The 17,228-nt window shown below is 34.4% G+C and overlaps 1 protein-coding gene and 1 pseudogene across 6 annotated transcripts in view; both read right to left on the reverse strand.

Moving 5' to 3' along the window:
* Zeb2 (zinc finger E-box binding homeobox 2) overlaps positions 1–17,228 on the reverse strand; it is a 124,929-nt gene that overhangs the window by 17,503 nt on the left and 90,198 nt on the right. For 5 of the 6 annotated variants that reach the window (XM_020169625.2, XM_020169627.2, XM_074070693.1 and 2 more), the window contains exon 4: positions 15,762–15,833. In XM_020169625.2, the coding sequence (XP_020025214.1) occupies positions 15,762–15,833 (72 nt within the window). The remainder of the gene's footprint in view (positions 1–15,761; positions 15,834–17,228) is intronic. The other variant, XM_020169628.2, reaches the window with a different exon arrangement.
* On the reverse strand, positions 14,202–14,355 carry LOC141422748 (U1 spliceosomal RNA; annotated as a pseudogene).

The raw sequence follows: 17,228 nt of genomic DNA on the forward strand, positions 1-17,228 counted from the left end.
TTTTCACTCCAACATCTGTTAAATTTAACAAGAATAGCAGTCTGAATCCAAGATCTGTGTTTCCCTTGAAAACAGGTTTGGATGGGCATAATGGACTAAGAGGTTGAAATTTTGCTTAAATCTTTTCTTAGCTGGATTTAATAGAAGAATAGGGGCATTAGTTATAATCATTTTTCTGCTGTTATATTCAACAATGCCATGGATGCTTTCCAAAAGGTACTGATTGGTGGTGATTGTGATGATGTCATTTAACTTGCATCACCGAGTCCCTAGAGAGCATGCAGGAACTGCCAACTTACAGAAACTATTTGTGCATTGTTTTAGGTCATCAAAATAACTTCAGATCTACCAAAAATCACCTTTTGCTTTGAATGACAAGAAAAGGAAATGGGACAAAATGGTGGATCTAAGATAAATGTTTTCAAACAATTTGACTGATTTTACTAGTGACTGACATCTTTTTCAGCTCTATGACAATAGAAAGTAATGCAACAGCTCCTTTCTAAACTCATACCTACTAGAATGTCATCAAATGTTTAAGACACAATTTATTTAAGCTTTTGGAGAACATTGTCCCACTTGATGACCTTAGTGTAACCCAGTAAGCATGGATAGATGTATATTTAATATCCTAATTTTATCTTGATATTTCAGCAATTATTTGAATTATCTGGCTATCTTTGCATGAATTTTCATTTGCATATGAATGTTTCCATCAGAAATGTAATCAAATGCAAATTCAATTTGATTTGCATTAATAGCCTTTGGGCTTAAAAGGAAGGAAAAATTCTGATTTTTCTGGATAGGCAAACTAAACTACATCTAGATACACTTCTGGTGTTTGGAGAGGCCATTCAATTGCTAGATCAAATTTCACCATGCTAGATTTCCATGTCAAGTGAGATGGGAACAAAAGGCATCAAGTCATATGTTCTGTTTAAGGATCATCTTTGATCATCTATGTATCCCAAGCATTGAGTATATTGCCTAGAAATTAGTAGTCTCTCAAGAATGCAGAATAAATAGTGTCATTGATGCTAATCATGGTGTAGAGGTCTTCTAGTAAAGAAAGCATAAAATAAGGTAACTATAGTTGAGCTAGGAACCTGGGCCTTTATTCAATTGTCAGTTCACTCAATTATAGAAAATTATGATAAACTAGAGTGATGATCATAAATTTTTGCAGGTGTTAGGGATGAGATGAATATCCAAAAAGGGGTTCATGAAGAAGATGCCACTCAATCATGTAAGTACTTATTCCATCAGGAGGCATAAATACACTATTGGTTATGTAGCTCATGTATCTAGAGTCATTTAAAGTGAGATGTACTTCACCTTTCCATGAACAAGGTCATGGAAAGACCATGACTCACCATGAATATAATGAAGTTTTTCCTGGGTCCCTTTTTTTACTATGGGTACTAGTAACCATTTTCTGTCTGGCACAACAACATTTTCTTTTTGCCTAGGAACAGCTCTACACTTCCCTACTGTCAAGCCTTATGGCACCCAAGGAAGCTGCTATGCTCTCAGATGGTCCTGCCCTTCTAGCCACAGTTGACTATCTCCTGAAGTGAGCCAATCTTAGTCTTCTATTCTGTAAGCCAAACCACTGATTAGTCCAGAGGTGGCTAATAAAGCCAAATAAATTTAACAGATCCCTTCCCTGTGATTTTAGGACTTTATTTTAAAATGGGTATCAAGGCATTTCCCCCTTCAACTGACTGTAGCTATAAGATGCAGAATGAAAGAAATGATGTTTTTCATGTAGAAAAGGGAAATTTATGAAGAGAAAAGGATAAAGCCAGCAAAAAAGAAAAAAAGCAAGACAAGATGTAACATCCTGATAGTCCATTTCTAGCTGTTTCTTCTCCAGGCTGAGCTGTACCCTTCCAGTGGCTGTGTTGTCCACCTTCTTTAGACTCTGTGAGCCAAGAAACATCCTTTTCTATATTAAGCCATCTTGTGCTAGTCTTTGAAATCACCCAGGTATAGTATTAGAACAAATGATGGAATTAAATTTTGATGTAAAATTGCTGGGAAGGATAAAATTTTGATTGAATCTGGAAGTTTGTATTTTTGTTTCTACAAAGATTTTATAATATTGTGTAGTGGATACAGGAATGAGGTAGAAAATTTGCTGGAAAGTTATAGAATTCCCCATTGCATTTTTCTAGTATAAAATCAACCTCATTTTTGTTCTTTCTATAATCCTCTTCACTGGTCTCTTTGGAAAAACTGCCAAAATACACTGACAAAGGATATTTGCATGGTATTTATCATCAAACCATAACAAAAATTCACAGGAATCCTTGAGTAATTTCTTCTCATACCTTCTCCAGAGAGCTTGCATTTAGTCCTAAAATTTACCCTAATGTAGAGCAAATATCTCAACCTTTCCTAAGATTAGGTAAACTTTTCTCTATCCAAAAAAAGAAGAAAGAAAAGAATGAAAATGAACAAAAAGGAAAACTGTTTTCACTAATTAAAAATGTTTCCTTATGGCCATATCCATTTTAATATTATTAGGTAAATTTCTAGGACTCTTCAAGTCAAGAAAGTCAATTTTTTGGAAATACATTAGTTATTTTTACTATTCTTGCTTATTAATGACACTTTCATACATACCTTATGACTGTCTTACATAGATATTGATTTTCTAGACTTGAATATTTGAATATTATGGTAAGGCATTTTAATAATCATCAAAGTGAATAAATAATTAATTTGGAAAAGAAAGTATCTTGGAGGTTCCAGAAGGACTGTAAGGAAGTATATGGAAAAAACTGAGTCAAATCATCCATCAATCCTTTTGTTAATAACTGTTTATTGAGTACCTATTAGTGCCAGAGAATGTGCCTGGGATGAGAATTTGAGGCTGACTGATAATTTTTTTCCTACTTCTGTGATTCTCATATTTTGAGACATATACAAAAAGATTGTGATTCTGGAATATAAACATACAAAAATATACCCACATATATAAAACAGTGGATTTTATATACTTCCTCAGTGCAATAAAGAAATTGTATATTTATCCTATAATCTAGCATTCATTCACTTCTCTATGTCAAGGCAAAGGGACCTGAAAAACAGTCTCTTTATTAACATCAGAGATAATAGGAAGACATAGAAAGTTATTTTTAATTTTGCCATTTGTATTGAATTTTTTAGTTTAAAGAAGCATGTACTCAGCATTTGTTGAGGTATATAAATTCTCATGGCTACTTTGTTTAAAGTTGATTAATTAACAAATATAAGTGTTTCATCATTAAAAATGCATATGTGCATTTTTGCAGAAGGCTTCCAAAATACATATTGGCATTAGATATATAAAAACAACCAGGAGGGAGGAGGATGGTCCTTTTCTCATCACATGACTACACAGCAGCTTCTCAGAGCCTCCGACTGGTACAGAGGCATGTATAAAGCCAGGGAAGGGTCATCAAGAGCAACAGAGAAATTTTCTTCTCTTGTTGGGAATTAGTACAGCATCTTGGCTAGTCTCTCCACCCCTGCTCTGATATGGCTTTCTCCAGGGAACATGTATTCAGATACCAATGAAAGTTCCCCATGTGTAAGAGCTTTGGGAGAGAGAGGTGAAGAATGAATAGGAGGTGGGAATCAGTAGTAGTCTACAGGATCAAATATCTCCCTCAACAGCAGGAAGTAGCCCAGTTAGGGACAGTGTCTAATTTTAAAGTTAGATTTTTACATTAGGGGACTGTGAATATCATGACTACTAACTACTAACTACTGCTAACATCTAAAATTTTTGATTGCTATGTATCAGTACAGAAAGATACAGAGTTCTGACTTTTTTTTAATTTCTAAGTTAGACAATATGCACTCATCTTTCCCTTTACTATGTAATCTAAAAATCTGGAATTAGTATATTACCAAAAAGGCATTCAGGTCTTTATTGTATTTTAAAGAGGTTTGCAAAGTCAGGTGATTTTGTCTGGCAATTATATGCTCTTTCTATATGCTTTTTGTTAGGAGACGTACTACAGTTAGTGGCTTGCTTTAGGATATTCAGTAGTCTTCAAAATGTGGTCCCCAGACCAGAAGCATCAGTATTACTGGGGAACTTGTTTGAGATGTAAATTCTTGGGGCCCACTCCAAAGAGAAATCTGTGTTTTAACAGGCCTTTCAGGAAATTCTGACTCATGCTCAGCTTAAGAGCCACTACTACAGGAATTCAATCTTCTGCCTCACATGGCCAAGTAACACCTCGAGGGACATGGCATTGTCAGGTCATCTTCCTGACCATCTCAGCCTTAAGAGAGTTCACACCCTCTTCATCACTTACTGAATGCCATCTGCAAATTTCAATTGTTGCACATATCACAGAACATTGTGATTTTTTTTGTTTACATATGGTGACATATACAACAGTAGACCATGTCTTACTCAGTTTTGTATCACAGGTGCTGAGACCAATGCCTGGGATGCAGCTATTGACCAATAATTAAGCAATTACAACAGGTCCCAGGTTGCAGACTGCTCACTTGGGCTCAGTAATTTTATGTTTTTGAATCTGTAAAAAGAGGCAATGTGTGCCTCTTGGGGTATTCTTAAAGTTCCAGAATTCCATACTTTCAATTAATTTAATTGCCATAATCAATTTGTTTTTTGTTCTCTAGGTAAGCCCAGAAAGTTTAATCTGTATTCTTTTCAATTAAAAACTGAAAAGAACACAGCTTTCTGATGGGGAAGCCACATATAAAAATTAAGAAAAAATATTATGGAGGTGTCTGGAAACCACAGACAACATCACAAGGAAAACCGTGCTTATTAAATATTTGTTGAATGAGTGATGGAGACCCTCAAAAACCTTGGAATATTTATTATTTCTTGTGGGAACTCTTGCTGTGAGTGGAGATAACTGCACCTATTCACAAACAAAGCTAATAAAACCACAGCATTCATTAGCCAGGAAGTGAATAAGCTCTTCTTGGTGTACACTGATTATGGTCTGCATATGGCCCATTCCTGTCTACCCTGCCAAGTGCTACTTCTGCTTTTCTTCTCTTTCTCTCCTTTATTTAAAAAACTCAATTTGAAATTTACTAAAAAAATTTAAACCAATAATTTCTGTGACAGATATCTGACTGAATGACAAAACTCTTCCAAACTATGAAAATGTGACAGATCCAAATAAGAAGAAAATGACATGCTTTACAACAGCATGATTTCCTCCTTGTTAAGTACTTAGGTACTAATTGAATTATCTGGCCTGTACAATTGAGTAACACTACACATTCACTCAATTCTTGCTGAGAAAAACCTGATGATCAAACTTGTGTGGCCTCTACCCATGTAAGAAAGCTAGCTAATTTAAAAGTTTTAATTTAAAATCCATGTCAGAGAAATAGGAGGAATTAGAAGTTATTAAGCCAAGAGGATAATAAAGATGCAGAAACTTTCTTACTCTTTCTTCTACTTTCTTCTATGCTAATGATGGAATGCACAGAATTTATGCTTAAAGAGGCCTATTTGTTTATTAGCCTAATAACTTATCATTAATATTACCAAATTCAGGGAGTTACACCTTATACTAATATGTTTCTTGCCCAAACAAGATTTTCAATTGAGGTCTTGATCCTTACTGGGGATCCAATTGCTCTGGAGACACCCCAGGAAGGATCCGATAAACCTGGGCAAACTGGAATTTCTAAACTGCAGGGGATAAATATCTGGCTCCACTTCTTCCCACCTGGCTTTTATTCTGCTATTACTCTAACGCATTTTATAAAGGTATAATCAGGGACTGGCTTTGTATGATTCACAGAGCCCAGGCCAAAAGGAAACTATAGGATGCCTTATTAACAAATTGTTAAGAATTTCAAGACAGAACACTGAAGCAGTCAAGTGTAAGGAGCACCTAATCACAGGGCTCTGCATGGCTGTGCAGGTCAAGCACCTGAGAAACTGACCCTGTGCAGGACTGTAGAGCTTCTAAAAGTCTCCCGTTCCCTCACCAACAAGGGCAGTCTGGCTTTTAATTTTATTAATTCTTGCTTCCCGGCACGATTTCATTAGGAGACCTAATGGTGTGGGGTGGAAACCAAAATTTTTACTCTAATGTCCTCATTTAACAGCTGATACCACTAAGGTACAGTGAAGTTAAAGATTCACAGAAAGTTACACAACTAATTTGTGGAAGAACTGGATGCAGAATTTGTACTTTTTCACTCAGCCTATTGCTCTTTCCGCTATATCATAATAATTCAATAAGATAGAAAATGAGAGAGAGAAAGAGAGAGAGAGAGAACCCCATCTTTTAGTTTTTTTAGATCATGCTTGAGCTCATGTCAACCGAACACGCTCTAGATGCTGAAAAGATCACAATAACATCATAAGAAATTCTAAATGGCTATATTATTGCCCCATAAAATTGGTATGGGGAAGACCAATTAAAGAGCCCACTTCAATGTGTGTGTATGTGTAATAGCAAGTCTAATTTTTTGTCTTTTCTAATGTTTCTACTCTTGTTTTTTATTTAAATTTGTTTTTAAATGGATAATAGTGTTCCAATTCTTCTGAATCCTATGTGCTTATTTCATTTTTTAATATTTTTGCTGGGTGATCCAGCCTGAGCCTACTGAGGTGAAGAGAAATATTATAAAAGTTCTTCAGATTTATCTACTCAAGATGCTTATTTAAAATTTCCACTTAGTATGTATGGATTATATTTTCCTAATTTTTAGTATTTCTTATTTCTTAATCAAGTTTCTAAATGTAATCACTAATGAATAACTTTTCAAAGCACCTTGTAAAGATGAATTATTATTAGCTATTATTTTATTAGCTATTTTATGGTTATAGTAAATAAAAAATATCTGAAGTTTAACATAGGGCAGAGACCAAAAAATAACTTTATTAATGGTTCATTTTGCTTTCCTATTTCACATACTACTTGCTTTTCCCCCATATACTTAATGACATCTTCCTATGTACGTACCACTTCTTCACATTAAATGAAACTGTGTCATCCCTTGATAATATCCCATCCCTCACAGATCTCTCCCACAGAACCCTTCCTGCTTGCATCTGTCTTGACACATAGAACAAAGAGGCTGGGTCAGGATACTCCTTAATTCATGCTACCAATTCAAGCCAGTGTTATCTGTTTCACCAATTCACCCATCAGTAATTTATTTATTAATTCAACTATACAAACCATGGTGATTATTGAGAGAACTGTGAGGAATACAGATAAAAGCAAACTTGATCTCTACCCTCGAAGAGCCTCCACTCTGTAACTAGTATTTTTGGGCATAGGTTTTTTTTTTTTTTGAGACATATTCTTGAACTCCCTGTATAGTCCAGGCTGGTCTCAAACTTGTGATCCTCTTGCCTCAGCTTCTCAAATTCTGGGATTATAGATCTATGTCACCATGCCTGGTTGTAGGTGTAATTGTTTTAAATTTAGTTAGACAAATATATTTAAAAGCATCCTGAGCTTTTCATTTTGGGGCATATTCTTTTAAAAATTTTTATTAGCATAAATTAATTGCACAAAGGAATTTCATTGTGATATCTATATACATGCATATAAAGTACTTTGGTCAAATTCATCCCATGTATATTATTGTTTCTTAACTCTGTCCCCCCCTCCTTCCTTTCCTTTTTAAGTTTTAGTGGGTTTCATTATGCTATTTTATATATATGTATATGTAACTTCGATCCTATTCAGCACCCATCACCCTCTCCTTTTCCCCCTGTAACTGTAATGTCTTGAAGTCTAAAGTTATTCATATTTGTGTCAGGTTTTAGGCCACTGCTTATATAGCTCAAATAAAATGACACTTGTACTGTGCCTTTATTTTCCCTCAGGCTGCCATTGTTGTCATTCTGGGAAACTTCATCACTCAAAAGGTGGTCCATGCAAAATCTGTCTTCACAGTCCTTACTTTTCTATAATCCAACACCACTGATGGCTAGCTTTGCTACTCAGCTAAATCTAGGACAATTTCATCTCTTAAAACCAGGCCAGGAACTTCCACTCTGTAACTTCCACTTTTCCCCCTCCCTAGGAGCTAATTTCTCATTTCTGTGAAACAGGTACTTTATTGTGATAATCAGCCTTAGCGAGTCCCCCCAGTTGAGTTCACCTGTTCTAGTACTTGCCTCATTTCACCTTGGAATTTGAAATTATTTCCATCCTTGTTCCTTATTCTCACACAATTTTTGCATTACCAAACTAAGATCTAGTTCAATTTATCTGCTCCTAGAGTATCAGACATTTCTAAAGAGACTTAAAAAATTGTAGTCTAATTTTAGACTATGCTTTCAAAACAGGATACTCTTTTCTGATGATGATTAAACCTCCATACATTGTTTACGTCTTTACTCTTAATTTCTACTCAAGATTCCATCCCTACTCCAATTCCCTTGTTAGCTAATGGTCTCCTTTTCCTACCTGCTTCAAGAGTACAAACTACAGGACAAAGCTTTTGTTCTGAAGAAAACTTTCCCTGAAATTGGCAATCTCCATAAGACATCTCTCTACCAATCTATCTTCAATATATGACCCTAACACTCTGTTTGAAATCCTCTGCAATATCTAGCACTTTGCCTTTGAACCTATGTAACTTGTTGTATTTCAAAGAAAGTATCTTAATCCATACATACTTATTATAATCAATTATAACAACAATGGTTGGCAATGATTGAACATTTATGTCCTCATATTTACTAAACACTTTTCACACATTTCTTACTCATCTACCATTATTTTATTTATCCAATTGAATGTCAGTACTTAGTGACAACGACTATTCCTTGTTCATTGTGTCCTTCACAATGCTTAACAAAATGCCTTGTATTTAGTAGGGTGTCAATAAGTGACTTTGTATCTAAAGAGCTAATGAGAGATAATTATTTATTTGTAAATTTTGTCATCTTGTCATTATGATTATTTTTCCTATGGCATCGTAAAATTTTATGCTCCTTAAGAGCAGGAACTAAGCCTTATATTTCCTTAACGTATTTTTTTTCTTGAGCCTCAGTTGAAATTCTGCACACAATAACACTGAAAAGGAATAAGCGTGGGTGCTAGTGGTAGCTAACAAGGGAAAATGTTTTATTGCCTATTTATTGATGGTTATTCAAGGTAAAGAAAAAATATCATTCTTGATGGTAGTCAGTTATCAAATAGAGGAAAAAAATCATTGACAGTTTTTATCATCATTATACACTAACAGTAAAAATTCTACTAAAGCCCCCTCTTCTATAATTAATTAAGGATGCTAGTTAAATATGAAATGAGATAGAAGACTCATTAGGTAAATGCAGGTTGTTATTAATGGTCTTTCTAACTATTCCTCCCTAACTTTCACATTTGAATCCAAATGCAGCAGCAAAACAAGAAAAAAGAATTTGCCCAACTTGTCCATGTAGAGTTCTAGGCTGTAAAGGAATTAATTGGCAAAAGTTCTCAAAAATTGACTGGCTTGTCTTTTGACTACAAATTTGTTAAATATTTTTATTTTTGTTTTCTAGAGAAGTTAACAAGGAAACAGTATGAAAGGAGACAGTTTGTAATGCATTCGTTTCTGGTTTTTTTTTTTTTGTGGTACTGGGGCTTGAACTCAGGGCCTACACCTTGAGCCAGTCCACCAACCCTTTTTTGTAAAGGGCTTTTTCAAGATAGGGTCTTGTGAACTTTTTGCCCGGGCTGGCTACAAACCACAATTCTCCTGATCTCTGCCTCCTGAGTACCTAGGATTATAGGCGTGAGCCACAAGTGCCTGGAGCATTCATTTCTTAATGAATAAAAATAGCTTAAGACTTACTTATAGATGCAAACAAAATGGCAAAACAAAACAAAGGAGAGTGAACAGCTACCCAATTTAGATACTGTAGTAGATACTTTAAAAATGGCATGCCATTCAATCTCTGAAATGAGGCCTTGTGTGTAAGGAATCATTACTTCCACTTACTAGTATAAAAATGAAGGCTCATTAACTATGTACTCTAGTTTGTAACCAGTAATTGGTAGAGACAAAATTCAAGGGTAGGTTATCTGACTCTAGTATTTGGAGCATTCCAAAATGATTGTTTCTCATACGTAAAATAACTTATGCATTATTTTCAGTTAGAGGCATATTTTATGACTATAGTTAGAATCCATATAGATAGTTCCTGGGCAAGAATTTTCTTGTGTAAGATTAACAACTGAGCTGGGTGTGGTGCTGGATGTCTTTATTCCCAGCTATTTGGGCAGCTGAGGACACAGGATTGTGAGTTTGAGGCAAATCTGGGCTACATAGTATGACTCTGTCTCAAAATAAAACAGGGCCAGGGCTGTAGTTCTGCAGTAGAGCACTTGCCTAGCAGGTGTGAGGCTCTGTTTTCAATCCCCAGTGTCATACACACAAAAAAAGCTGAGACTTAACTCTTAACTTGGCCTTGCCCAATTTCTGCATGTAAGGTACATTATGTTTTTTTCCAAGCAAAAGAGGTGAAGATGCAGGTGGTTATTAGTATCCTTTTATAACTAGAATACGAGGTTGTCTGAGTAAATACAACTTTCACACATTCAAAGAGAAAAACATCAGGGGCCTATTTGGGTCTTGATGTGTATGTGGAATTGCAATAAAGCTAACGATCACTGTGCACTTCAGATAGATCTTGTTACTACTAGAGTACAAACAAACTCATGTTTATAATGCTCCTAAGTTTTTCCTCTTTTCTACTCTTCTTAGGAAACAGTTTTTTTTTTCCACACACTCTTGAAAATTTTACCTAATAAGTTCATTCTGAATTTGAAGCCTATTAATATTCAGAAGATATAGACATTTTTGAAAAGAGGTTTTCTTTATTTTATACATCAAAACATTACCATTTTTTTCTTTAAAAAAATGTTAAGGCTGGATGTAGTGGGGCACACCTGTATCCCAGCTACCAGGCAGAAGCCGGCCATGAGCAAAAAGCATGACATCCTATGAGAAAAACTAAAGCAAAACGGGCTGAAGGTGTGGCTCAGTGATAGAATGCTTGCCTACGAGGTTCAAGGCCCTGAGTACATCTCCCAGAACTGCCAAAAATAAAGTAATGTCAGTGAAATGAAGAAAGTTTAATATAAATCAGGGTTTGCAATGCTTGATGTTGTTATAAATCAAGTTTGTTATGCTGTTAATCTAACTTTGTTGTTAAAGAAAATATTGATACTCTAAGTTGGGTTTTTGTTTGTTTTTTGCCTTTAACAAATTTTATTTCAGAGGTTTAAGTCTTAGTTGTATTTTCTGAAGTACAGCTGTGCTGTGCTTTATTCTTGTTTTCTTTTTTTTAAACAGAGACTATTTATTCTCCATCAAATATTTCATTCATTTATTCATTCATTCAATCAGTATGAAGTCTACCATTTGTGTTCATTACTGTTTTGAGCAATTTGAGGGAAATGAAATAGTCTTTTTTTCTTAAAGCCAATATTTTTGGTCATTTATTAGTGACAATATGCATGTCCTTTATTTAATTACTTCAACAATCCTATAAAGTAGATACCATGATAGTCCACCACTATTTTCCAGCTGAAGAAGTTTTTGAAATTAACTAGGTGAAATGGTACAGACAATATAAAGAGGGACAATTCAACATACTAAAATTCATGTGTGTACCTTAGGACTGTGAATTTCAGAGAAGGAAGAGATTAATGTGGTTTGAGGTGCTCAAAGATGACCACATTAAGGAAATGGGATGTGAGCTAGCCCTGAAAAACAGAAGGTGGATAGAATTTGGACACGTAAAAGAAAGGGGATGAGAGATTAGGATATGAAGAGAAACCATGGGCAGAGATTCAGAGATTGGTATAAATACAATGTTTTATAACACTGAAGGATTTGGCCTGATTAGAATGGAGCCTCATTGTTATGAATAGTCCTTAGTTCTTATTGAAGAGTGTTGGTTTTCTCCTATAGCTAATTAAGGAGTAATTAAGGATTCTAAGAAGGAAAGTGGACCTTCAGAAAAGAGTTATGGGAAAGATATGGACTAACTACATAGAGAAGGACATGAAGCTTGAGAACAGTCACATGTAATGCTTTCTAGTTTGGGAGAATGAAATAATGGGAAATGAAAATGTCTGGTTGTTCACTTCAGACTAAGTGTCAAAAATATGTCACCCTAACACATGAAAGGGAAGTCCAACTGGTACTTGTCTTTTGTTCACTCCCTTATTTCTTCAAAAACACTTTCTGACCTAGACCATCCTAGAATCCGTGGTGATAAAGTCACCCAAACCCTAGAGGTTCACTGGAGGAAGTTAGCATTAAAGCTTTGGATGGCTAGAGAAGAAGGCCAGTCTACTGCTACACCTTGATGACCAAGACTTGTGAGGAGAGGAGATGGTGCATTAAGAAGTAACTTCAACCAGAAAAGATGTATCATTTCAGGGATGGTGGAGTGGCTCAAGTGGTAGAGCGCTGCCTAGCAAGCATGAGGCTCTGAGTTCAAACCTTAGTACCACCAAAAAAAATTAGAAAACAGAAAAGATGTATTATTTCAATCTACATCTATTTAGAACCCAAAAAATGCCAGGGATAAATGGTAAACTTATGGCTGGGAAGAGATATCCATTTATTCTCTAAAAGAATAGAGCTATCAACACAATCACCAGTAAATTTCTAATTACCAAGTCCAGTATGTTTGCTGAGCATTCTTTCAAGTATAGTTATTTGAAGATTTTAATTGAGTTGACCATTCTCACCTTTATAAAAATCTTTCTTTGCTTCTGGATATTTAAATTTTTTCTTTCTCCTTGCAATCTTTGTTCTTTGAATGAATTTGATTTTTTTCTATGTCCTAAAAGCCCTGTCCTTAACTTTCTACTTGCTTCAATAAGTGCACTCTCAATTGTAAATCTCATAGTACCATGATGTTAAATCCTATTTGAATATATTTGCATGACCCTCAAATCTCTATCTCTAGCCCTGATGTCTTGGGGTTTCAATTCATATATATATATATATATATATATATATATATATATATATATATATATATATATATATATATATATATATATATATATATATATATATATATATGAGAACTTTTATAGGAAAATAATAATTGTGCCTGAAAGCTGGTTCAAAATATTCCCAAAATTGAATCTTTCTATATATCTAGAAATAGCCAGTATCGCTATATTATAAACATGTAGATGTGTAATCTTTAGGCCACTTTACCTCCATCATCCAGAGGCTCAGTTGCTAAGAAGACCTGTTGCAAGTTTCCCCACTGTTACTACACTAGGATAAGATTTTTATCACTTTATGCCTGAATAACTGCAATGACTTCCATTTGGTCTCTGGAGTCTGGTTTTCCCCCATGGGTGTCATAGTAGTGTATCATGATCCAACTTTTTTTCTGATACTTCATGTTCTCAAACAGCTAGCTTCAACTTACATGTCCATCTTTATTTCCCACAGATTGAACCTGGGAGCCTTTGATTTAGCCAAGTCCTTCTATTCACTGCCTCTGAACAGATAGTAAGTACCCCTTCTCCTTGGTTCACCTACTCCTCTTCTGCTAGAAAGCCCTTCCTTACTCCTTCATGACTATTGAAAATGTACTTAATTCAAATTCTACTTCCTTTATAAAACCTTATGTGAATACTTAATCCATAGAATCTCCCTATTTCTTTAACTCAAATAATTATGGTTCTTACTATTTGTTGTATAAAATATTTATCAAATATTTTAATTTATTGTTCATTATTTTTTCATGTGTGTTAGGCTCATTTTCCAGATTAAATAACAACCATGCCTTAGTCTTCCTGGCCCACCTTCCCCCACACATGTACACAACAGTGAATGTATTGAAGACACTCACGAATATTATTGATTTATTTATTGACTGAATATATATGAACTATAAGGAATAGTAAGTATTATAAGAAAAGGAGACCTTAAAACCTGGTGAAAGGATGTCCAAGGTTGATTCTTCTGGATAGAGACAATTTTTACTAACCTCACTTTAGACTTTAGGTATATACAATGGCTAGCAAATTGTCACTTTTGGGGATAACTTTTCTTGTGACACTTTAAATGCTTATAAAGGAAATAAAATCAGCTTTTATTTATGCTTGAAGCTGAAATTTAACATGTATCTTTAAAAGGAACATGAGGCCATTTCTGATCCCACGAACTGGTATATTATAGAAGATATTTAATTGATAATACTTTTTTTTTAGGGGAGAGCATAAATACAGTCCCCCACTACAGTAAATTATGCAGTTGAGTTTCCTGCATTTGGGAAAATTGCAGAGGTCACCACATCCAGATAAGGCTCACCCTGAGAAAATCACCTTTGTCATCATGGTATCTCCCCTGCCAGGTAAGTATGCAAGGTATATTTTTGTTGTTATATTTTTATATGAAGTTATTTTGTCTTGTTTCTATTTTTACATGGTGATAGTACCCCGGCAATATAGACTATTAAGTCTTCTTAGCAAGGAACTACTTGAATCTATTCATTTTACAGATGTGGACAATGAGTTCCAAAGAGGGTAACTGACTTGTCAAAGGTTAGGTCTAGTTATTGCCAAAGCTGCATCTAGAAATTAGGATTATTGGTTCCTACTTCTATGCTTTTTCCATAAACACATAATGTATAATTTCATTTTTGTACCTTAAACTGACATTATTCAAATGAGTAAAAACTTGACAACAGTTTTTCATTATTTCTCTTATTTTATACCCATGAAAGTGAATTAGTGCCTTTTAAGTTATTAATAAGGGCATTCTAAATAGAAACACAGCATGAGCAGTTTATTATGATGTGTACCAACATAAGGGAGATATGAATATCATCTTAATTATTTACATTTCTGAAATTTCATAAAGCTGTAAGTTTTTTTCATTGGTGAGTTGAGTGGAAAACAGTTATTTTGTTTTGTTTTGTTTTGTTTTGGAAGATAATTCTATACTGGGCACTATGCTATAATATTTGTAATAGTAGTATGGAGATTATTGGAAACATCAAAAATAATTAGTTTTATCCAGGAAAAGACCTAAAAACAGTGAGTCAATGTAAATTGGTGCTAATGACATGGGAATATGAGAGAAGAATATGGCAGGAAACATGGAATGTCACAATTATCCTTAACCTCCATTCTGCAGCGGCAGTAGAGCAAAACAAAATGCCACAGTACTTCCTACTGTTATGTTTTAGCTTTATTATAAAGAAGTGAAATGGTCAATTCTTCTCTAAAACTTCTGCCTGGAAAATATTATTTAGAGGGGCTAACAGATGCATAGAACTAAAAATACAGAAAGAATTAAAACGAACTCAGTGATTAATGTTTGCAAGGAATGTTCATGGAAATTTGGCTTTCTGAAAAAACATTTTACAATCTGTATTACACCATATTATTTGAATTCTTAATAACTGATATCAAGTGGTAGCTGATAGAGGCATATCATATTCTAATTTTAAAATTATTTTTGCAGCCACTTAAAAATAACTACTAGACATTCACCCAGCTCATGTTGTGAAAAGATTCATTCATATAATTCAACATGCTTGAGATTCAAAGGCAAATGAGGGTGACGAGAATGAAAGACATATTTGCTTAATAAAATACCAAAATGTAGAAAATTCAGATTTGAAACAAAAGCAGAGATCTGTGAGGTGTGACTTACTTATTAAATCATGGAGCTACAAATGGGTGGGTCAGTGTGTCTTTCCTTTACTCACTAAATCCACATAACACAGGACAAACATGATCCTTATGGCAAACATAACTTACCTGTGCCATTGTTAACTGTGGTCTGGATCGTAGCTTCTGGCCCCATAGTGTCATAGTCTTCCTTCATTTCTTCTGTGGGGAAAAACTATGTTTAGTATTTGAAAACTGCAGAAAGGCTTACTATAGTAAACATGCCAAGCACAGGAACAAGGAAGATTCTTTTAAAGGAAACAGAGAAAAGGCTTGTTGTAAACCTCTAAACAATAGCTTTGTTCAGGCAGTTGAATGAATCCAATAGTGCTAGCTGCACAAGAACTTATTTACTTTAAGCATTACTGCAAGCTGTGAAAAACAGAGGTGCTTATTTGGAGCAAACGAAGGGCTTTTCTTCTGGTGGCAGTTCTAGTGACAAACAGGGAGAAGATATTATTTTTTCAATAAAGAGTCAAAAGCAGCTAAGCATTTGTACTGATGAAGAGGCATGCTAGCTGCTGCCTGTGGTAACTCTAGGTGCTCAGTGGCAAGTTAAGAATTTCCCATTTTATTTTAATCTTTTCCTTTCCTTTTGGGGTAGTTGGGATGGCACTAATCTAGGCAAGCATAGTTTTGAAAAGCTTCAATTCTACCTATCAACATTTGGAATGCCTAATTTATAAAACAAACATTCCAGAGGTATCAAAAATATCTATTTCACTGTTTTATATAAACTGATAAAACACATTTTCCTTATTCCTTTCTCAATCTCTCATAAGTACTTTTTCCTCTTTACCATTTATGCCTCCTTAGGTAATCACATTCATTTTCTGAGGCATAATATACAGATATAACAACAGCTTAAGATGAAAATATTTAACACTGAAGTTGAAGACTCATAAATGATTAAAAGTTACTTTCAAAAATTACAGGAGAGTTTGAAAAATAGTAGAATTGTTGAATTTCTCTGCCTACCAGATTATAGAGTATGTGGGAAGGCAGAGCAAGACAGCTGCCAGTTAAAAAATCTTTCAAATGAGTCCATTAAACATGAACTTTTAAAAATTGCAGTTTTACAATGATAATACTAATGAGATTTAAACATGATCCAGGATAAATATCTCACTATGATAATAACTTTACTTAAAACAAGAGAAACTTTGTAAGACAATGAATTCTCAAATTTATCCTAGCATCCTTTGTTATCACATACTAGACTACTTTGATAGAAGTTTCCAGAAAATATTACATCAAAATTAAAAAATATTTTACAGCCAGTGTCCTGTGGTATATTTGCTTATGAGATCAGAGCTAATATATTATGGTCCACTCAAGGCAAAATACACAAATATACATAGACGCTAATTTAATGCTACTGCTGAAAATAGTATGGTAATTTGAATAAAATTTGTTTAGACTTTGAAACCACTTTAAATTTGTTCCTGATCCTAAACTTTTCCTTTGTTTGGGAAATATTTTTACAGAGCCATTTTGCATAAGACATTTAGAAATTTTACTTATAGAAATACTGTGTTGTCAGTTGTAATAATTGAT

This window comes from Castor canadensis, chromosome 4 (genome assembly GCF_047511655.1).
Source record: "Castor canadensis chromosome 4, mCasCan1.hap1v2, whole genome shotgun sequence".
Lineage (NCBI taxonomy): Eukaryota > Metazoa > Chordata > Mammalia > Rodentia > Castoridae > Castor > Castor canadensis.